The sequence below is a fragment of the Coregonus lavaretus genome (assembly GCF_964263955.1).
Source record: "Coregonus lavaretus genome assembly, chromosome: 7".
Lineage (NCBI taxonomy): Eukaryota > Metazoa > Chordata > Actinopteri > Salmoniformes > Salmonidae > Coregonus > Coregonus lavaretus.
The window spans coordinates 49,627,654-49,650,890 of NC_139994.1; the positions used below are offsets into that span (position 1 = coordinate 49,627,654).

At 46.1% G+C, this 23,237-nt stretch overlaps 1 protein-coding gene across 1 annotated transcript in view; it reads left to right on the forward strand.

The window, feature by feature from the left end:
• The window catches only part of LOC311132737 (tyrosine-protein kinase SRK2-like), a 28,587-nt gene extending 5,592 nt beyond the window's left edge, over positions 1–22,995 (forward strand). The window contains exons 2-6 of the mRNA XM_084166035.1: positions 11,689–11,808; positions 18,276–18,420; positions 19,377–19,532; positions 20,421–20,777; positions 22,571–22,995. Of these exons, the coding sequence (XP_084022161.1) occupies positions 11,734–11,808; positions 18,276–18,420; positions 19,377–19,532; positions 20,421–20,777; positions 22,571–22,737 (900 nt within the window). The 5' untranslated portion in view covers positions 11,689–11,733 and the 3' untranslated portion in view covers positions 22,738–22,995. The remainder of the gene's footprint in view (positions 1–11,688; positions 11,809–18,275; positions 18,421–19,376; positions 19,533–20,420; positions 20,778–22,570) is intronic.
• Positions 22,996–23,237: the final 242 nt, after the last annotated feature.

Consider the following 23,237-nt stretch of genomic DNA (forward strand, 5'->3'; position numbering starts at 1 on the left):
GGTTAAGTGTGCCTTGAATTCTAAATAAATCACTGACAGTGTCACCAGCAAAACACCCCTACACCATCACACCTCCTCCATGCTTCACGGTGGGATCATCCGTTCACCTACTCTGCGTCTCACAAAGACACGGCGGTTTGAACCAAAAATCTCACATTTGGACTCATCAGACCAAAGGACAGATTTCCACTAATGCTCGTGTTTCTTGGCCCAAGCAAGTCTCTTCTATGCTGTAGCTCCCTGCTGTTGTTATAATAGACTAAAATGGTGTGGAGCTTATGACTTAGGTCAGACAGGAGGACTGTCATGGTGAACGTGTGTTTGTGTGCGCGTGGAAGACAATGTTATCTAGCTGGCTGCCATTCTGCATCCATTCACCTGCTCGTCGATGATTAACCTTGGCACCCGCTATCTGTATGTTTGTGTGTGTCTTATCTTCGTGGTGAATTAGCAGGGTGTGTATTCTCATAGGGCTTAGCTGAGATCGTAAAATCAATAAATGGCCGAGGAGGAGCAATGTGTGCCACTGCCTCCATCTTGATTCTCTTAGAATGAGCTGTGGTGTGCATGTCTGTGTGTACGTGTGTGACTTATACCGTGAGGGAAAAAAGTATTTGATCCCCTGCTGATTTTGTATGTTTGCCCACTGACAAAGACATGATCAGTCTATAATTTTAATGGTAGGTTTATTTGAACAGTGAAAGACAGAATAACAACAAATAAATCCAGAAAAATGCATGTAAAAAATGTTGTAAATTGATTTGCATTTTAATGAGGGAAATAAGTATTTGACCCCTCTGCAAAACATGACTTAGTACTTGGTGGCAAAACCCTTGTTGGCAATCACAGAGGTCAGACGTTTCTTGTAGTTGACCACCAGGTTTGCACACATCTCAGGAGGGATTTTGGTCCACTCCTCTTTGCAGATCTTCTCCAAGTCATTAAGGTTTCGAGGCTGACGTTTGGCAACTCGAACCTTCAGCTCCCTCCACATATTTTCTATGTGATTAAGGTCTGGAGACTGGCTAGGCTACTCCAGGACCTTAATGTGCTTCTTCTTGAGCCACTCCTTTGTTGCCTTGGCCGTGTGTTTTGGGTCATTGTCATGCTGGAATACCCATCCACGACCCATTTTCAATGCCCTGGCTGAGGGAAGGAGGTTCTCACCCAAGATTTGACAGGACATGGCCCCGTCCATCGTCCCTTTGATGCGGTGAAGTTATCCTGTCCCCTTAGCAGAAAAACACCCCCAAAGCATAATGTTTCCACCTCCATGTTTGACGGTGGGGATGGTGTTCTTGGAGTCATAGGCAGCATTCCTCCTCCTCCAAACACGGTGAGTTGAGTTGATGCCAAAGAGCTCCATTTTGGTCTCATCTGACCACAACACTTTCACCCAGTTCTCCTCTGAATCATTCAGATGTTCATTGGCAAACTTCAGACAGGCATGTATATGTGCTTTCTTGAGCAGGGGTCCTTGTGGGCGCTGCAGGATTTCAGTCCTTCACAGCGTAGTGTGTTACCAATTGTTTTCTTGGTGACTATGGTCCCAGCTGCCTTGAGATCATTAACAAGATCCTCCCGTGTAGTTCTGGGCTGATTCCTCACCATTCTCATGATCATTGCAACTCCACGAGGTGAGATCTTGCATGGAGCCCCAGGCAGAGGGAGATTGACAGTTCTTTTGTGTTTCTTCCATTTGCGAATAATCACACCAACTGTTGTCACCTTCTCACCAAGCTGCTTGGCGATGGTCTTGTAGCCCATTCCAGCCTTGTGTAGGTCTACAATCTTGTCCCTGACATCCTTGGAGAGCTCTTTGGTCTTGGCCATGGTGGAGAGTTTGGAATCTGATTGATTGCTTCTGTGGACAGGTGTCTTTTATACAGGTAACAAACTGAGATTAGGAGCACTCCCTTTAAGAGTGTGCTCCTAATCTCAGCTCGTTACCTGTATAAAAGACACCTGGGAGCCAGAAATCTTTCTGATTGAGAGGGGGTCAAATACTTATTTCCCTCATTAAAATGCAAATCAATTTATAACATTTTTGACATGCGTTTTTCTGGATTTTTTTGTTGTTATTCTGTCTCTCACTGTTCAAATAAACCTACCATTAAAATTATAGACTGATAATTTCTTTGTCAGTGGGCAAACGTACAAAATCAGCAGGGGATCAAATACTTTTTTCCCTCACTGTATGTGAAGCATTTATTCGGGCTGCAATCTGAGGTGCAATTAACTCTAATGAATTTATCCTCTGCAGCAGATGTGACTCTGGGTCTTCCTTTCCTGTGGCGGTCCTCATTAGAGCCAGTTTCATCATAGCACTTGATGGTTTTTGCGACTGCACTTGAAGAAACTTTCAGTTCTTGAAATTTTCCGGATTAACTGACCTTCATGTCTTAAAGTATTGATGGACTGTCATTTCTCTTTGCTCATTTGAGCTGTTCTTGCCATAATATGGACTTGGTCTTTTACCAAATCAAATCAAATCAAATTTTATTGGCCACATGCGCCGAATACAACAGTGAAATGCTTACTTACAGCCCTTAACCAACAGTGCATTTATTTTAAACAAAAAAGTCAAAATAAAACAACAACAAAAAAAGTGTTGAGAAAAAAAGACCAGAAGTAAAATAAAATAACAGTAGGGAGGCTATATATACAGGGGGGTACCGGTGCAGAGTCAATGTGCGGGGGCACCGGCTAGTTGAGGTAGTTGAGGTAATATGTACATGTGGGTAGAGTTAAAGTGACTATGCATAAATAATTAACAGAGTAGCAGCAGCATAAAAGGATGGGGTGGGGGGGCAGTGCAAATAGTCTGGGTAGCCATGATTAGCTGTTCAGGAGTCTTATGGCTTGGGGGTAGAAGCTGTTGAGAAGTCTTTTGGACCTAGACTTGGCACTCCGGTACCGCTTGCCGTGCGGTAGCAGAGAGAACAGTCTATGACTAGGGTGGCTGGAGTCTTTGACAATTTTGAGGGCCTTCCTCTGACACCGCCTGGTATAGAGGTCCTGGATGGCAGGAAGCTTGGCCCCAGTGATGTACTGGGCCGTACGCACTACCCTCTGTAGTGCCTTGTGGTCGGAGGCCAAGCAGTTGCCATTCCAGGCGGTGATGCAACCAGTCAGGATGCTCTCGATGGTGCAGTTGTAGAATTTTTTGAGGATCTGAGGACCCATGCCAAATATTTTCAGTCTCCTTAGGGGGAATAGGCTGGGGAATAGGCTTTGTCGTGCCCTCTTCACAACTGTCTTGGTGTGTTTGGACCATGATAGTTTGTTGGTGATGTGGACACCAAGGAACTTGAAGCTCTCAACCTGTTCCACTACAGCCCCGTCGATGAGAATGGGGGCGTGCTCAGTCCTCTTTTTTTTCATGTAGTCCACAATCATCTCCTTTGTCTTGGTCATGTTGAGGGAGAGGTTGTTATCCTGGCACCACACGGCCAGGTCTCTGACCTCCTCCCTATAGGCTGTCTCATCGTTGTCGGTGATCAAATAGGGCTATCTTCTGTTTACCCCCGGTTACCTTGTCACAAAACAACTGATTGGCTCAAACGTATTAAGAAGGAAAGGAATTCCACAAATTAACTTGTAAGAAGGCACACCTGTTAATTGAAATGCATTCTAGGTGACTACCTCATGAAGCTGGTTGAGAGAATGCCAAGAGTGTGCAAAGCTGTCATCAAGGCAAAGGGTGGCTACTTTGAAGAATCTCAAATATACAATATATTTTGATTTGTTATTTGTTTAACACTTTTTTGGTTACTACATGATTCCATACGTGTTATTTCATAGTTTTGATGTCTTCACTATTTTTCTACAATGTAGAAAATAGTACAAATAAAGAAAAACCCTTGAATGAGAAAGTGTGTCCAAACTTTTGACTGGTACTGTATATCCAGAGTTTTTGTCAAAATTGCTCAAGCTCAATAAATGTGATTTGGAGTCATTGATGGACAGCAATATTCAAACCTTGTCTCTGATTTTCAAGCAGATTTAAGTCAGGGCTGAGACTGGCCTATTCAGGAACACTCACCACCTATTGGAAAGCCATTCTGGTGTGTCTTTGGCATAAAATTGTGTGTATGTTTCCCACTAAAAAATACAACTCTATCCCAGGGTTAGGTATTTATACTGAACAAAAATATAAAAGCAACTTGTAAAGTGTTGGTCCCATGTTTCATGAGCTGAAATAAAATGTCCCGAAATGTTCCATACGCACAAAAAGCTTATTGCTCTCCAATTTTGTGCACAAATTTGTTTACATCCCTGTTAGTGAGCATTTCTCCTTTGCCAAGATAATACATCCACCTGACAGGTGGGGCATATGGAGAAGCTGATTAAACAGCATGATCATTATACAGGTACACCTTGTGCTAGGGACCATAAAAAGGCCACTCTAAAATGTGCAGTTTTCTCACACAACACAATGCCACAAATGTCTCAAGTTTTGAGGGAGTGTGCAAATGGCATAGTGACTGCAGGAATGTTGTTGTAGAAAAGTGTCTTTGTCCTCAGTCAAACACAAAGTATTTCAGAGTTTTTGTAGGATTAAGATAAACTTTATTACACAAGCAATAGAGCCGAGGTGGTCTGCAGAGCATCTAAACCACCTCTCAGCTCTCAGTTTATATAGTCATTTTACATACATTTTTTGCTTAATCCCTCCCTCTTTGGTTCCTCCACCACTGTCTCCAGTTTTCACCTCTTGACCGCTCCGCCCACTTCCTCAATGGCGGTATCTGACTTCCCCCCCCTTCTAGTTCCGTGTCTGGAAACAATAGTGGTGGCACCAAGCCCTGTCATGCAAAATACCAGAGCCCTTTCCTGGCTCCGTTCTGACCCCCTAATTGATTCCCAAACCTATCAATCGATACTTAAACATGGCTTAAAACATGGCAGGTCCATAATCAATCTCTCAAACATATACAAGCCTCCTCCCTCTGTATTACCCAGTGTAAATGCCCCTCATGCTGTGATCAACCATGTTTAGTCTGAACTCTGTTCAACCCTGGCTCCATTCCAGGACTATACCTGAGGAGAGAGGCAAAGGGCAACAGTCTGGTTTCAGTAACTGATAAGGTAGGACAGCCGTGGATTAGGGAGGAGCGAGGAATTTGACCCGAAGACAGGTCAGATGAAAAAAGAAGAAACAGCCATAACAGCCCTATAGTTTACTGAGTCAGAAAAGATCCAACTATAGTCCACTGAAAAATTCCCATCAATGTCCACCAGAGCTGTTGCCAGAACCCTCCAACGTCGTTGTAGAGAATTTGGCGGTACGACCAACCGGCCTCACAACCGCAAAATACGTGTAACCACACCAGCCCAGGACCTCCCCATCCGGCTTCTTCACCTGCGGGATCGTCTGAGACCAGCCACCCGGACAGCTGATGAAACGGAGGAGTATTTGTATCTGTAATAAAGCTATTTTTGTGGGGAAAAAGTCATTCTGATTGGCTGAGTGTTACGGGAAGGGGTCACAGTTCCGGAGCGACCCACTAGGTGTCATCCTAGTGGGTCGCTCCGGAACTGTCCAGGATGGAGAGGCAGAGGCGTCTGCGCCAGGGACGTTGCCTGTACTGCGGCCAGGCAGGTCACCACTGCGACTCATGCCCGGAGATGCCAGGAAACAGGAGGGATCGCTAGTATCGGGAGGGGTGCTAGCGAGCCGGAACCGAAACCCCAACTCCAGAAACTCCCTGACATTTCTCCCAGTCAGGGTTCAGTGGGCCCGCGCTGCGCGTCGGGCGCATGCACTGGTGGATTCTGGGGCTGCGGGAAACCTGATGGATGTCGGGCTGGCCCAAGGGTGGAGCGTTCCATTACTTTCCCTCTCCGAGCTGGTTCCGGTCATGGGCTTGGACGGTCGGCTGTTGGGGTCTGGCTTCATCACCCGGCGCACTGTCCCCGCGTGTGTCCGGGTGGCAGGGGGGCTATGGGAGGATATCCAATTTTTCATTGTGGACTCTCCGAGTTGTCCCCTTGTCCTTGGGCACTCCTGGCTGGTCGCCCACAAACCCCAGATAGACTGGTCCACGGGGCGGCTCATCCTGGAGGGAGGATCCGCCCCCGTCCTGTTCTGGTCTCCACCGACCACTCATCAGCCCAAACCACTGTCCCAGGCCACCTACCAGTCCTAACCTCGTCCCCAGGTTCCGCACTCCAAACCGCTTACCGCCCTAGCGGCGGTGGCCACCAGGAGGATGGCAGCTACAGACTCCGTCACCGGCCCAGACCTGGCAGGTGTTCCTCGGGAGTATTGGGATTTGCGGGAGGTGTTTAGTAAGAGGCGTGCCAAGGGCCTACCTCCTCACAGACCATACGACTGCGCTATTGATCTCCTGCAGGGCACCATGCCCGCATGAGGGCAATTGTTTTCTTTGTCCCGGCCGGAGACGCTGGCCATGAGGGAGTATATCGACGAGGCACTCGTCGAGGGCCACATCCGCACATCTACCTCACCCGCGGGCTTCTTCTTCGTGTGGAAAAAGGACGGTGGGCAACGGCCGTGCATTGATTACCGGGCGCTCAACGACATCACGGTTAAGAACCGCTACCCACTCCCCCTGATGACGACAGCATTCGAGTCGTTGCAGGGAGCCCGAATCTTCATGAAGCTGGACTTACGAAATGCCTACAACCTGGTGAGGGTTCGGGAGGGGGACGAGTGGAAGACTGCTTTTAACACACCCAGTGGGCATTACGAGTACCAAGTCATGCCGTTCGGTCTAGCCAACGTGCCTGCGGTGTTCCAGGCATTGATCAATGACGTGCTCTGGGATCTCCTCGACCACAGCGTCTTCGTGTATTTGGATGACTTCCTAATATTTTCAAAGGACATGAGTGAATACCAGCAGCACGTTCGGCAGGTCCTTCAACGCCCTCCATTACCAGCTCTACGTCAAGGCGGAGAAGTGCATGTTCCACACGGAGACAGTCTCCTTCCTAGGGTTTATCGTCACCCAGGGGGACCTACGGATGGACCCAGCCCTCCTCCTCAACACGGTACTGGATTGGCCCCAGCCCTCCTCCCTCAAGCAACTACAACGTTTTTTAGGGTTGGCTCATTTTTATAGCCAATTTATTTATTAATTTTAGCTCCCTTGCTGCTCCCCTGACAGCCCTCACCCAGACGAGCATGCGCTCCTTCGCCTGGACCCCGGAAGTGGGGAAAGCATTCGATGCGCTTAAGCGGCGCATTACATCGGCCCTGGTCCTAGGGCATCCTGATCCGTCCCTACCGTTCATTGTGGAGGTGGATGCTTTAGACGTTGCGGTGGGGGCAATCCTGTCCCAGCGGTTCCTCATGGACGGTAAGATTCACCCCTGCTCGTTTTTCTCCCGTCTGCTGTCCCCGGCGGAGCGGAATTACGACGTGGGGAACCGTGAGCTTAGCCTTAACCATAAGAACGTAGCCTACATTCAGGGGGCCAAGAGGCTCAACTCACGCCAGGCCAGGTGGGCGTTGTTCTTCACCAGGTTCCGGTTCACGATCTCATACCGTCCGGGATCGAAGAACACCAAGCCTGACGCGCTCTCCGGGCAGTTCGACCCCGTGGACCTGGTGGAGAGGGACAACCCCATTGTCCCCAACGCCCTGATTGCTGCCCCAGTTTCGTGGGGAATCGATAGGCTGGTCAGAGCAGCGCTACGGCGGGAGCTCGATCCGGGCGGAGGTTTGTACCCAAGGCTCCGCGCTCGCGACTGCTTCAGTGGTCGCACGCGTCCGACCTCACCAGCCATCCTGGGGGCGCCAGGACGTTGGAGTTCCTGCGTAGGAGGTTCTGGTGGCCATCAGCTGAGGGGGACACGCGCGCATTTGTGGCTGCTTGCCCGGTGTGCGCGCGCACGAAGAGCTCACGTCAGCCCGCGGCAGGGCTGCTCCGACCCCTGCCTATCCCCAAGCGCCCCTGGTCCCACATCTCGCTGTATTTAATTTCCGCCCTACCCCCCTCTGATGGATACACAGTCATCCCGGTTTTCGAAGGCTGCCCACTTCATTCCCCTTCTCAAACTCCCGTCGTCCCGGGAGACAGCTAAGTTGGTGGTGCAGCACGTTTTCCGGGTCCATGGCCTTCCTCAAGATGTGGTGTCGGATCGGGGCCCTCAGTTCGCCTCCACGTTCTGGAAGGTGTTCGCCACCTGCCTCGGCGCCTCCGTCAGCTTGTCTTCAGGCTTCCATCCCCAGTCGAACGGGCAGACGGAGCGTGTCAACCAGGATCTGGAGGGGGTGCTGAGGTGCTATGCCTCCAGTAACCCAGCTACATGGAGTCAGCCACTGGCGTGGGCGGAGTACGCCCACAACACCTTTATCTGCTCGTCCTCCGGCCTTTCCCCCTTACAGTGCCAATACAGTTACCAACCCCCCCCCCCCCCTATTCCCCGAGCAAGAGGAGGAGGAGGCGGTCCCGTCGGTCCCACATCAGTCGCTGTCGCAGCACCTGGAGGCAGGTACGGGCGGCGCTTAAGAGGCCTCGGTCAGGTCTCAACATCAGGCCAACCGCAGGCGTCGCCCGGCCCTGGTTTTTCGCCCAGGACAGAGGGTGTGGCTCTCCACGCGGGATCGTCCCCTCCGCGTGGAGTCCAGGAAGCTGTCCCCCCAGTTCGTCGGGCCATTCAGAGTGGTCCAGCGAGTCAACCCAGTGTCTTACCGCCTGCAACTTCCCCTCACCATGCGGGTGCATCCCACGTTCCAAGTGTCCCTCCTCAAGCCCGTCTCCACCTGTCTCCCCCTTCTCGTCCTGTTCCCCCACTGCGCCTCGTCAGAGGGCAGCAGGCTTGTACTGTGGACCGGATCTGGACTGCCGGTGGGTGGGGAGGGGTCTCCAATTTCTGGTGGATTGGGAGGGTTATGGGCCAGAGGAGCGGTCCAGGGTGCCCAGGAGGGACAGTCTGGATCCATGGCTGATAACAACATTCCGTCGCCTCCACCCGGAGGCGCCGAGGTGAACGGCTGGAGCCATTTGTCGGCGGGGGGCACTGTTACAGGAGGGGGTCGCAGTTCCGGAGCGACCCACTAGGTGTCATCCTCCGACAACCTTAGGCACCTCCTTTCTCACAGTCTGGACTAATCATTATCCTATTGGTGTCAACTGTGTCTACCTGTTCACCTGTGTATTTAAGCCCTCACTTCCCTGTGTTCCCTTGCTCAGTTTTCTCTGCTAGTCTCTATGCTCTGATTGGAGAAGTATGTACAGGTACACGAGAAGTGTTCTCCCTGTTTCTTTTATTATTTCAGTCGTAGTTACTATTTCGTATTTTGGCTGTCAGCCTGTTTTTGGAGACTTATTTGCTCCACCTTTCTTTTATCGTGTTAAGTCCGTTGTTTTGTATCCTGGCTTCGGGACCACAAGTAAAGATCCTTGTTTCACCATCTCTGCCTAATGTCTATCCTGCACAGCACCTAGGTCACACCTCACACCAACCCTTACCGCTGAGCCTGGCTCCCCAATGGGTGATCCTGGCTCCCAACTGTAACTCAGTAAAATCGTTTAAATTGTTGCATGTAAGCATTTTATATTTTTGTTCAGTATAGAAGACTGAGGCAGGGTTTCCTCTTTTATCTGGGCTTTGCTCCTTTCAGATTTATTTTGACCCTGACAAACTCCCCAGTCCCTGCCAGTGATAAGTATCCCAATAACATGATGCTGCCACAATAATACTTGAAAATACTCTTAGGGCAACATGCAAACACCATCAGATAGAATTCATAGCAAGCAGTGCACTGGAATGACATTCAGATTAACTGGAATGACATTCACTCTCATGGGATGGGTGGCCAAAAATAATTAACTGAAAGACCTCCAATAAACCACAAATACACTGCTCAAAAAAATAAAGGGAACACTTAAACAACACAATGTAACTCCAAGTCAATCACACTTCTGTGAAATCAAACTGTCTACTTAGGAAGCAACACTGATTGACAATACATGTCACATGCTGTTGTGCAAATGGAATAGACAACCCAAATAAAGGACTGGTTTTGCAGGTGGTGACCACAGACCACTTCTCAGTTCCTATGCTTCCTGGCTGATGTTTTGGGCACTTTTGAATGCTGGCGGTGCTTTCACTCTAGTGGTAGCATGAGACGGAGTCTACAACCCACACAAGTGGCTCAGGTAGTGCAGCTCATCCAGGATGGCACATCAATGCGAGCTGTGGCAAGAAGATTTGCTGTGTCTGTCAGCGTAGTGTCCAGAGCATGGAGGCGCTACCAGGAGACAGGCCAGTACATCAGGAGACGTGGAGGAGACCGTAGGAGGGCAAAAACCCAGCAGCAGGACTGCTACCTCCGCCTTTGTGAAAGGAGGAGCAGGATGAGCACTGCCAGAGCCCTGCAAAATGACCTCCAGCAGGCCACAAATGTGCATGTGTCTGCTCAAACGGTCAGAAACAGACTCCATGAGGGTGGTATGAGGGCCCGACGTCCACAGGTGGGGGTTGTGCTTACAGCCCAACACCGTGCAGGACGTTTGGCATTTGCCAGAGAACACCAAGATTGGCAAATTCGCCACTGGCGCCCTGTGCTCTTCACAGATGAAAGCAGGTTCACACAGAGCACATGTGACAGACGTGACTGAGTCTGGAGACGCCGTGGAGAACGTTCTGCTGCCTGCAACATCCTCCAGCATGACCGGTTTGGCGGTGGGTCAGTCATGGTGTGGGGTGGCATTTCTTTGGGGGGCCGCACAGCCCTCCATGTGCTCGCCAGAGGTAGCCTGACTGCCATTAGGTACCGAGATGAGATCCTCAGACCCCTTGTGAGACCATATGCTGGTGCGGTTGGCCCTGGGTTCCTCCTAATGCAAGACAATGCTAGACCTCATGTGGCTGGAGTGTGTCAGCAGTTCCTGCAAGAGGAAGGCATTGATGCTATGGACTGGCCCACCCGTTCCCCAGACCTGAATCCAATTGAGCACATCTGGGACATCATGTCTCGCTCCATCCACCAACGCCACGTTGCACCACAGACTGTCCAGGAGTTGGCGGATGCTTTAGTCCAGGTCTGGGAGGAGATCCCTCAGGAGACCATCCGCCACCTCATCAGGAGCATGCCCAGGTGTTGTAGGGAGGTCATACAGGCACGTGGAGGCCACACACACTACTGAACCTCATTTTGACTTGTTTTAAGGACATTACATCAAAGTTGGATCAGCCTGTACTGTGGTTTTCCACTTTAATTTTGAGGGTGACTCCAAATCCAGACCTCCATGGGTTGATACATTTGATTTCCATTGATCATTTTTGTGTGATTTTGTGGTCAGCACATTCAACTATGTAAAGAAAATAGGATTTAATAAGATTATTTCATTCATTCAGATCTATGATGTGTTATTTTAGTGTTCCCTTTATTTTTTTGAGCAGTGTATGACTGCATTGAGGCATATGTCACGGTGCTTCTATAGCTATATGCACCATGCCACTGCCTATTCATTTGTTCATTTAGCAAACAAGACATTTTATAATCCAGTGCCTTTATCACAGTCAACACACCTAGCTTTAAAATGTGTAGAATTGCAGGAAAATAGCTTTAAAACAGCAAAACATTATTATTTTTTAGGGGGGCCCACCCACATTTCTGCAGGCCCACCAAACGGATTTCTAGCTAAGCTACTGATCTACATCAGCTGCCCGGATACATAATTTTGCTTTTGCTCTGTTGTCAACCTTCAGGTTTGGAATCTCTTCAGTAATTCCAGGCAGAGAGGAGAAGAGTGAATGATGCCAATGTCCGGAGAATTTCCCCTGGTCATGTTCATTGTGGTGTTGGTGGTGGTCCTGCTGCTGTTTCTGGTAAGAAGAAAAGTCAGAGAGCAAACATGAGAGAAAGGTAGACAAAGGAGAACAGGATGAACAAAGTTACAGTGGCTATAGAAAGTCTACACCCCCTTTGGATTTCTTCACTTTTTAATGTTACAAAGTGGGATTATAATTGATTTAACAAAATACTCTGACAAAGTGGAAGAAAAATTCTAACATTAAAAAAAAGATTAACCAAAAATAAAACACTAATATGTCTTGATTAGATAGTACAGTAGTGGTCAAAAGTTTTGAGAATGACACAAGTATTGGTCTTCACAAAGTTTGCTGCTTCAGTGTTTTTAGATATTTTTGTCATATGTTACTATGGTATACTGAAGTATAATTACAAGCATTCCATATGTGTCAAAGGCTTGTATTGACGATTACATTAAGTTTATGCAAGAGTCAATATTTACAGTGTTGACCCTTCTTTTTCAAGACCTCTGCAATCCGCCCTGGCATGCTGTCAATTAACTTCTGGGCCACATCCTGACTGATGGCAGCCCATTCTTGCATAATCAATGCTTGGAGTTTGTCAGAATATGTGGGTTTTTGTTTGTCCACCCACCTCTTGAGGATTGACCACAAGTTCTCAATGGGATTATGGTCTGGTGAGTTTCCTGGCCATGGACCCAAAATGTCGATGTTTTGTTCCCCGAGCCACTTAGTTATCACTTTTGCCTTGTGCTCGATCATGCTGGAAATGCATTGTTCGTCACCAAACTGTTCTTGGATGGTTGGGAGAAGTTGCTCTCGGAGGATGTGTTGGTACCATTCTTTATTCATGGCTGTGTTCTTAGGCAAAATTGTGAGTGAGCCCACTCCCTTGGCTGAGAAGCAACCCCACACATGAATGGTCTCAGGATGCTTTACTGTTGGCATGACACAGGACTGATGGTAGCGCTCACCTTGTCTTCTCCGGACAAGCTTTTTTCCGGTGCCCCAAACAATCGGAAAGGGGATTCATCAGAGAAAATGACTTTACCCCAGTCCTCAGCAGTCCAATCCCTGTACCTTTTGCAGAATATCAGTCTGTCCCTGATGTTTTTCCTGGAGAGTAAGTGGCTTCCTCGCTGCCCTTCTTGACACCAGGCCATCCTCCAAAAGTCTTCACCTCACTGTGTGTGCAGATGCACTCACACCTGCCTGCTGCCATTCCTGAGCAAGCTCTGCACTGGTGGTGCCCCGATCCCGCAGCTGAATCAACTTTAGGAGACGGTCCTGGCGCTTGCTGGATTTTCTTGGGCGCCCTGAAGCCTTCCTCTCAACAATTGAACCTCTCTCCTTGAAGTTCTTGATGATCCGATAAATGGTTGATTTAGGTGCAATCTTACTAGCAGCAATATCCTTGCCTGTGAAGCCCTTTTTGTGCAAAGCAATGATGATAGCACGTGTTTCCTTGCAGACTCCCGAATGGCGCAGTGGTCTAAGGCACTGCATCGTAGTGCTAGCTGTGCCATTAGAGATCCTGGTTCGAGTCCAGGCTCTGTCGCAGCCGGGAGACCCATGGGCGGCGCACAATTGGTCCAGCGTCGTCCAAGGTAGGGGAGGGTTTGGCCGGCAGGGATGTGGGTTCGTTTCCCACGGGGGGCCAGTATGAAAGAAATAAAAAATAAAATACGTATGCATTCACTAACTGTAAGTTGCTCTGGACAAGAGCGTCTGCTAAATGACTAAAATGTAAAATGTTAACAGAGGAAGAACAATGATTTCAAGCACCACCCTCCTTTTAAAGCTTCCAGTCTGTTATTCTAACTCAATCAGCATGACAGAGTGATCTCCAGCCTTGTCCTCGTCAACACTCTCACCTGTGTTAATGAGAGAATCACTGACATGATGTCAGCTGGTCCTTTTGTGGCAGGGCTGAAATGCAGTGGAAATGTTTTTTTGGGATTAAGTTCATTTTCGTGGCAAAGAGGGACTTTGCAATTAATTGCCATTCATCTGATTGCAAAAAAAAAAAATCCATATTACAACCTATGTGTTGTGATAATTGTGTTATTTGCTCTATAACCTGTTAGTTCATATGCCTTGACACCGTGTTATATATATATATATATATATATATACGTAAATTGCACAATAATTATACATTTATCAATTTTTTTAAGGTAGCCTATTGTTTTCTGTTTTGTTGAACTTTATTGCGATAAAATGATGGAAAGTGTTTTTCGAGTAATTTTGTTTTTCGGGGCAGTGGGGGCATGTAGTGTCCTCGGTTTGTAACGATAAAGCTCCCCCCACATTTAATTTTAAATGCATACTGCTTGCAAAATCAATTTTTTAAACTATATAGTTTTTTTTTGCAGGACAAGGAGATTGCCGTGACTTTCAAGAATGCCTGAATTGCTTTGCCTTGCTTTTCTGGTTGGCTGGCAAGTTTCACCATCCAAGGAGTGCAAGTTTCACCATGGCATGAACCGTGGCGATACATTGGCACATGATAATTATTATGTCAAATAATAGTAAATTATTGCATTCTATCCATGCTGGCTTTTGCTGGGCTACCTGAGACATAAAACTGATAGGTTTGAGTGCAAACAGACTGTTGCCAATTTATTAATGCGCAATTAGCCTAAATGGGTAGGCTAATGGCAACACGTCAATCACTACATTTTTATTTGCCACTACGTTTTTGCAAAAAAGTTTAGATTTTTGGGTGTGACACCTTACTTCCCAGCTGTTTTTATCGACACAAGATAGTTAAGTGGAAACGCACCCTATCAGGCAATTGTCGCATCTATTTTCTAAAGTTTCTAAATGTCGACAAAAATAAATACTGGACAAGTTAATGGAAACATAGCTACTGACTGTCAACACAAGCTATGTTTACATTAAAACTCCTAGATTCGATGTCCGCAACCCACTGAAATATAATTGGGGGGGTGGGGTTGCATTGGATGCGTCTCAATCGACCTCATCTGCCTATGTCGCACTTCCACATCTGCGGTGAAAGGTGACAGAGCTAGAGCGGTGTTTGTCAGACCATGAGACATGCCGCTCTTCTCACAAAATCGTCTGTAACGTCCAATGGTTTGGGCTATACACTAATATGACCCCTCTGTGGAAAGGTGAGTCTTGTTTTGCTCTAGGATACCCACAGGCCTCACAAGACTCCTCTGAAGGTCCCCAGTACCAGTTGAAAAAATGAATGGATGTATACATGGAGACTGTTTAGTGCCAAAAATAAGGGGTTAAATAGCCTATATGTAAAAATATATAACAAAGTTTCCTGATCTTTCTTATATCTCTCAGATATTGGACAGACACTTCAGAACAAACTTTTTTTTTTTTTTTGGGGGGGGGGGGGACTATCTGTTGTTCCATGTAGTGAATCTGTTATTCAATGTGTTTGAATAGGCTAATAGCAGTAAGGCTAAGGAAATAAAAAACGTCATCAAATCTTTTATATATATTTTTTTATACTTCAAGTGGTCTTAAAATTCAAAATCAATAGCTAAATGATCCTTGGTATGTCCTTCTTAAAACAATTCCATATACACTACATGGCCAAACATCTCATTCCAAAGTCATGGTCATTAATATGGAGTTGGTCCCCCCTTTGAGGGGACTTGCTTCCATTCAGCCACAAGAGCATTAGTGAGGTTGGGCACTGATGTTGGGCAATTAGGCCTGGCTCGCAGTCTGCGTTCCAATTCATGAACCATGAAAAACAGTCCCAGACCATTATCCCTACTCCACCAAACTTTACAGTTGGCACTATGCATTGGGGCAGGTAGCATTCTCATGGCATCCCTAACCCAGATTCGTCCATCAGACTACCAGATGGTGACGCATGATTAATCACTCCAGAGAACGCGTTTCCACTGCTCCAGAGTCCAATGGCGGTGAGCTTTACACCACTCCAGGTGACGCTTGGCATTGCGCATGATGATCTTAGGCTTGTGTGCGGCTGCTCGGCCATGGAAACCCATTTAATGAAGCTCCTGACTAACAGTTCTTGTGCTGACGTTGCTTCCAGAGGCAGTTTGGAACTCAGTAGTGAGTGTTGCAACCGAGGACAGACGATGTTTACGTGCTACGTGCTTCAGCACTCGGCGGTCCCATTCTGTGAGCTTGTGTGGCCTACCATTTCACGGCTGAGCCGTTGTTGCTCCTAGACGTTTCCACTTCACAATAACAGCAGTTGACCGGGGCAGCTCTAGTGGGGCAGAAATTTCACGAACTAACTTGTTGGAAAGGTGGCATCCTATGACAGTGCCACGTTGAAAGTCACTGAGCTCTTCAGTAAGGCCATTCTACTGCCAATGTCGATTCTATACACCTGTCAGCAATGGGTGTGGCTGAAGTAGCCAAATCCACGAATCCACTAATTTGAAAGGGTGTCCATATACTTTTGACCATGTAGTGCAGCTTAGTAGGACCGATGCACTAGATTAGTGCATTCAGAAAGTATTCAAACCCCTTGATGTTTTCTACATTTTGTTACGTTTTTTCCTCATCAATCTACACACAATAACCCATAATGACAAAGCAAAAACAGGTTTTGAGAAAATGTTGCTAATGTATTCAAAATGAAAAATGGAAATATCACAAGTATTCAGACCCTTTACTCAGTACTTTGTTGGAGCACCTTTGGCAGCGATTACAGCCTCGAGTCTTCTTGGGTATGACGCTACAAGCTTGGCACACCTGTGTTTGGGGAGTTTCTCCCATTCTTCTCGGCAGATCTTCTCAAGCTCTTGTCAGGTTGGATGGGGAGCGTCGCTGCACAGCTATTTGCAGGTCTCCAGACATGTTCGATGGGGTTCAAGTCTGGGCTCTGACTGGGCCACTCAATGACATTCAGAGACTTGTCCCGAAGCCACTGCTGCGTTGTCTTGGCTGTGTGCTTAGGGTCGTTGTCCTGTTGGAAGGTGAACCTTCGCCCCAGTCGGAGATCCTGAGCGCTCTGGAGCAGGTTTTCATCAAGGATTTCTCTGTACTTTGTTCCGTTCATCTTTCCCTCAATCCTGACTAGTCTCCCAGTCCCTGCCGCTGAAAAACATCCCCACAGCATGATGATGCTACCACCATGCTTCACCGTAGGGATGGTTCCAGGTTTCCTCCAGATGTGATGCTTGGCATTCAGGCCAAAGAGTTAGATATTGGTTTCATCAGAACCAGAGAATCTTGTTTCTCATGGTCTGAGAGTCCTTTAGGTGCCTTTTAGCAAACTCCAAGCGGGCTGTCGTGCCTTTTACTGAGGATTGGCTTCCATCTGGCCACTCTACCAGAAAGGCCTGATTGGTGGAGTGCTGCAGAGATGGTTATCCTTCTGAAAGGTTCTCCCATCTCCACAGAGGCAGGGATCCACTTTCTCCAAAAATGTCACTCCCACTGGAACAGAATCATCCTTTGCATGACCATCGGGGCGAGGCTCGGACTCAGAGTTCTTCATCACACCTGCCACCGCAGGTAATTCATCGTCACTCTCGTCAGGTTCAATTTCTAAGCCATCAGAGACAGCAGAGTACGGTTTGTACTTGCCGCCATTATTCCTCAGCACACATCTTCCCTCTGCACTCGGCTGTTCTTCCTTCTTCCTCGCTGTCCATTACCACATCTATCCGTTCACAACACTCATGCCGCGCCTTCATCCACTGTATATTGCTTACAGAACGCCTACTGATGGTCTTTCTCCAATACCCAACTTCTGTTCCTTAGCCCGATTTATTAGTCTGGCTATCTCTGGCCTCCATACTCGCAGAATGTGGGCCACTCTGCCCCCTTCATTAGCTACACTTCCCCGTGTCTCCTGTCAATCTATGAAATGATCATGGCTAAAAGGGATCCAGCTTTTGTCAAATTAACATCAGATTTGACTTTTAGGAGAATTTACGCAGCAGGTAAGAATTAACGTAGCAGGTTAGGAGAATTAGGTTACGGTTAGGGTTAGCTAAAATGCACACAAGAAAATCAACTTTTGACATTAATTTGACAAAAGCTGTATCCCTTCTAGCCTTGATCCTATGACATGTATCTGTGCAATGTTCATATGGAGGGAATAATTACTTTCTTACTGTAGATGATTCCTCAGAAAAGTTATTGTGGTCAACAGACAGGGAAAAATTACTATACCAAAAACAATGGTGTTTCAAACACACCTACAGTGCTTGGACCCGTAAGGGCGCTCGCCAGCTAGTTTAATTTCCTTATTCTGTACAAAATCTGTTCAAGAACATGCCATGTCTTGGCATGTTTTCTTTTCTTTTTTTGGGAAGCAGCCTTGATGTTGAACTTAAACCCAAATGAAACATATTTCCACTGAAACTATGATTTGAGAAGCTTCAGAAGTTGATATTTCACTACATGGGCCTTTAATAATGAGGTTGGTTTACCGAAGGAACCTACAGAGGACAGGTTACAGTTGTAAGGTATGTTAGGTGACTCAAAATGGGATCTGATCTGCTGAGATTCTGTCGGATCTTGCATGTCTCTCTTGTCTCCCTTCACAGTTTAGGTCTACTGGCTCTGCGGACCCCTGGGAGGCGAACCACAGCTCTGTAAAACTGGGAAAGAGTCTGGGCAAAGGTTCCTTTGGAGAGGTCTATCAAGGCCTTTATAACAACACTCTGGTTGCAGTGAAGACCCTTATACGTGGTAAACACCTGGGCCAAGTTATTCAAAAAACTATTTTTGAACTTTTCCTGTTGAAAAGCAATATCCCAAGTATACATACAGTAGTGTACACACACTTAAGGGTAAAAAAAAAACATGTTTTGAGCGAAAAAGTGTTTTTTTAGACATAACTGACAAATTCAAGGAGTTGGTCTAATGGGTCCACTGTTGTGTCGTCGGCCTCCCTCCCTGGAATAATAAAGAGGAGCAACAAAGGACAGAGGACACAAATATTGATCAGTAATACTCTCTAATTCTACTGTACATTAAGCTGGCAAGGCTGTATTGCATTTTTTATTTTTGAAGACATGCAGCTGTACACAGATTTTGCCATCACTTAGGCAACGTCAATTTTCTATCTGAATGACGCGAACATTAGTCAATGGGGGGCCCATGCGTAATCCGGCCATGATTACCGCAATTTTGAGATGGCTGGTTAGTCTAATGTAATACCTACAGCGGTGGTTCCCAAACATTTTCACTCAGGCCCCCCTTTCATCACTGGGGAACATCTATTTCTATGTCCATGATGACAAAAAACTGTTCACTCCCCTCTTGTTGGCAGAGATAAAAAAGAAATGTGCAGGTTTAAAGCAAATTTCCTGCAATTCTACACATTTTGCCATGTCTTATGTATGTTCATGTGATATCTGAGTGACTCAAACATGACAACAAAATGGGCGAAAAAAGGTTAGCTGACATGGGCTAGTTGATCTGGACATTTCTGACAAGTTATACAGTAAATGGCTCTCGAAGGTCTGCAATGACTGACGAGGAAAACTGCTGATACACTACCCAATTTCGAAATTGCACCTTGTGTATTCTACTTTTACAACTTTCAAGAGTAAGTTGAAAGCCCGACTGAGTTCCTTAAAAAAAAATCCAGCCAGTGTTGGATGAAAAATAAACAATCTTCTTTTCCTAATTTCCTCTCCTAGGCACCATGGACCCTCGGGACTTCCTAAAAGAGGCCCAGATCATGAAGACCATGCAGCATCCCAACCTTGTCCAGCTCTTGGCTGTCTGCACTAAGAAGGAACCCATCTACATCATCACTGAGCTAATGAAGAACGGAAATCTGCTGGATTACCTGAGTAAGAGTACACTGCCGTATGAAGCAGCCAAGCCCTGCGGTACACGCCCAGGAGTTTTTCCTAATTATATGACATATTATCCCATTAGAAAAATGTAAGGGCTGTGGTCTTTAACTTTCTATCAAATGTTATTTACCGTGAAATGCTTACTTACAAGCCCTTAACCAACAATGCAGTTCAAGAAATAGAGTTAAGAAAAGATTGACTAAATAAACTAAAGTAAAAAATAAATTAAAAAGTAACACCATAAAATAACAGTAACGAGGCTATATACAGGGGGTACCAGTACAAGAGTCAATGTGCGGGGGTACAGGTTAGTCACAGTAATTTGTACATGTAGGTAGGGGTAAAGTGACTATGCATAGATAATAAACAGCGAGTAGCAGCAGTGTAAAAACAGAGGGGGGGGGGGGGGTCAATGTAAATAGTCCAGGTGGCCATTTGATTAATTGTTCAGCAGTCTTATGACTTGGGGGTAGAAGCTGTTAAGGAGCCTTTTGGACCTAGACTTGGAACTCCAGTACCGCTTGCCTTGCGGTAGCAGAGAGAACAGTCTATGACTTGGGTGACTGGAGTCTTTGACAATTTTTGGCCTTCCTCTGACACCTCCTAGTATATAGGTCCTGGATGCTATGTTATAGTTATCAGGTCACATGGCCAGTAAAACTCCTGGTGTTACTTAAAAACTCTCAATTATGGTACACAAACTATAGGACATTTTCAACAAGTGTATAACTTTTCAAAAAATGTTGTGTACCAACAGTTAAAATATGATCTTTCATAATTCCACTAGTTCTTTTCAAAATTAGAGTGTGAAAATGATACCCATCATGTCATTCAATTATCTGTCTTTTTCTCATCATTGTACTTTCCTTCCCTGTTCCACAGAGAACCGGGTTGGAAGGCTACGCTTAAATGACCAGATTGAGATGGCAGCTCAAGTGGCTTCCGGAATGGCTTATCTGGAGATGAAGAACTACCTCCACAGGGACTTGGCAGCCAGGAATGTGCTGGTCGGCGAGAACAACGTCTACAAGGTGGCTGACTTTGGCCTTGCCAGGGTCTTAAAAGCCACACCAATGCAGACCGGCGTGTATTATATACCTGTAGGGAATGCACTATTCCCTTTGAGATGGACGGCTCCTGAGGCCATTGCCAACGAAAGGTTTACCATCAAGGGTGACGTGTGGTCCTTCGGAATCTTGCTGTATGAGATCATGACCTTTGGGGGGATTCCCTATCCAAGTAAGACTTTCATATTTACTATTTTAACTCCACATCTCTAGTTAAGAGTATACACTGAGTATACAACACATAAGGAACACCTATTGGTTGTTAAATCCGGAGAAATTACGGACCATGTAAAAAAAACTGTTGGTCACTAAATCCGTCTAAAAGGACCACGTAAAAATGGTTGGCTGGTATGCCCTCACCCATCTGAGTGGTCGGCTGTGAATGCCCTCACCCGCTATGTACTTATAACTGATTGGTTTGGTTCTGCCCACTATAGTGCTGTCCAGTCAGAACATGATGTTGAGGCCCATACTGAACACTTGGTCACCACCACACTCACACACACGCAGACATAGCTTTTTCCATTTGAAGATGTTTATATGATCGTTGTAATCCGAATGACTTGAAATCTTGTTGTTTTGGTTCTATAAGACAAAGATATGAACACATGTAAACAGTATTAGTTAAGGGTTAGAACTAAGCAATATACATATATGTACATGAATAAATGGCAAATGGCATTACACTTACAACATGTCTATAAAGGGCTATAAACACAGCCTCAATGTAAACATAAACTTAAACATTCACCTCTTGGAGAGAGAGAGAAACTAATTACTTGGATTGACAAAGGGTCAAGATTTAAGGCACCCTCTCTCTCCATCCTTGTGTGAGAATCTGCCAGGCTGAGACCTGCGCTGGCGCCACAGGGTCATAAATTACTCTGCGCATGAGCATGCTCCAAGAACTGTCTGGGATGATTCTAGAAGCTCGCCCATGGCAGCGCAATAAAACAGCTTAATAAAGGCCACTATGGAAAAACGCTGTGGTAGCGTGTGCATGCAAAATACTATGTTTACCAATACAACAATTAAACTACTTCTGCGAAAGTACTTGTGCAACCAATGCAATAACACTTCTGGCAGTACAGAATAATACTACATACGATAAACAATAGACAAAGCAGTATTGGCAACTCTAACATTAAAGAATAGTAACAGCCATACAGTAGGACATATGTCTGAAAGCTATCTAAGTAACAGGAAGTCATTAGTGGTAATTACCTATTATTACACAGAATGTAAAAACCTCAATAACATTTACATTTACGTCATTTAGCAGACGCTCTTATCCAGAGCGAAATAAACCCCCCTGCAACTTATATTTCAATGCACGCACAACATTCAGACATTTGTGTTACTGTCGACAATAAAAAGTCCTTCTCCCTTCGGACGACGATAAAACTCTGATCTGAGTGGGCGGGTGTAGTGTCCAGATGCGCATTTCCAAGCACTCTGATTAGTTGGGAATGGCAGGGCTATGATGGGTGAGGGATAACTTAGGTAGGCTGAGCAGCCAAACTAACGGGACTTAAGGGAAACTGAAGGGACTGTGAGGGGAAGTTAGGTAGAGAGGAGAGGAGCAGGACGGCCTTATTTACATCTATGCTGATAGAAGTATGAAAAATGTATGCACTCACTAACTGTAAGTCGCTCTGGATAAGAGTGTCTGCTAAATGACTAAAATTTAAAAAAATTAAATCTAACAAATGACATCAATAAGGGATCATAGCTTTCACCTGGATTCACCTGCTCAGGTGTTCTTACTGTTTTGTATACTCAGTGTATCTGCGGAAGCGAGTTAGGATTATGATTTTGTGTTTAACATGCCCTCAGTTAAAAAGACACGTTTCTATCTACTGTTTATCTATTCTTTTTATGTCACACCACATGTCCCTGGTTTGATTGTTTTACTGTGTGAGATCAGTAGCATTACACTTTAACCAGGTTATATTATTGTTTCAGACATGAACAACTCCGAGGTGGAACAGAAGGTTCCCAATGGGTACAAGATGCCTTGCCCCAGAGGCTGTCCCAGGAGCATGCACATGATCATGTTGGACTGCTGGGAGTATAATAAAGACAGCAGGCCCACTTTCAAGGCACTGCAAACACAGCTGAGGAACATTTGACAATGGGTGATTCTGTAACCTTGAGTATCGATTAAGTAACAGTAATTACATTAGTCTTGTTTCTGAGCTCTGTCATCTATTTTTGAGAGTCTGGAATGTTCCTTAGCCTTGAATAACACACATCACTATCTTAAATTGCTACCATGACCACATTGCTGATTTTACTGACTGCACTGTGAAGGAATAACAGTTGATGTCACCTCTGCTGTCTTCAAACATGGTGTATGCTTCCACATTAAACCTTTCCTTCTGTCTATACATCATTGTCTGATTTCATCTCTGATTCTACACTTCACACCTGAATAAGAAAATTCCCAACACTAGTAGTACAGTATACTAACTAGTCTATCTCTGTAGCCTGGAATCTGGCCACACTGAATATCTTTCAATTTCACCATTACTTCACCTCAGTGTGGATTCCAGGTTATGCTTGGAACAAAACGTCAAGGTAGTAAATAATGTCATCTGGTTATCTTCCCTGGTCCTTTATTGGTAACACT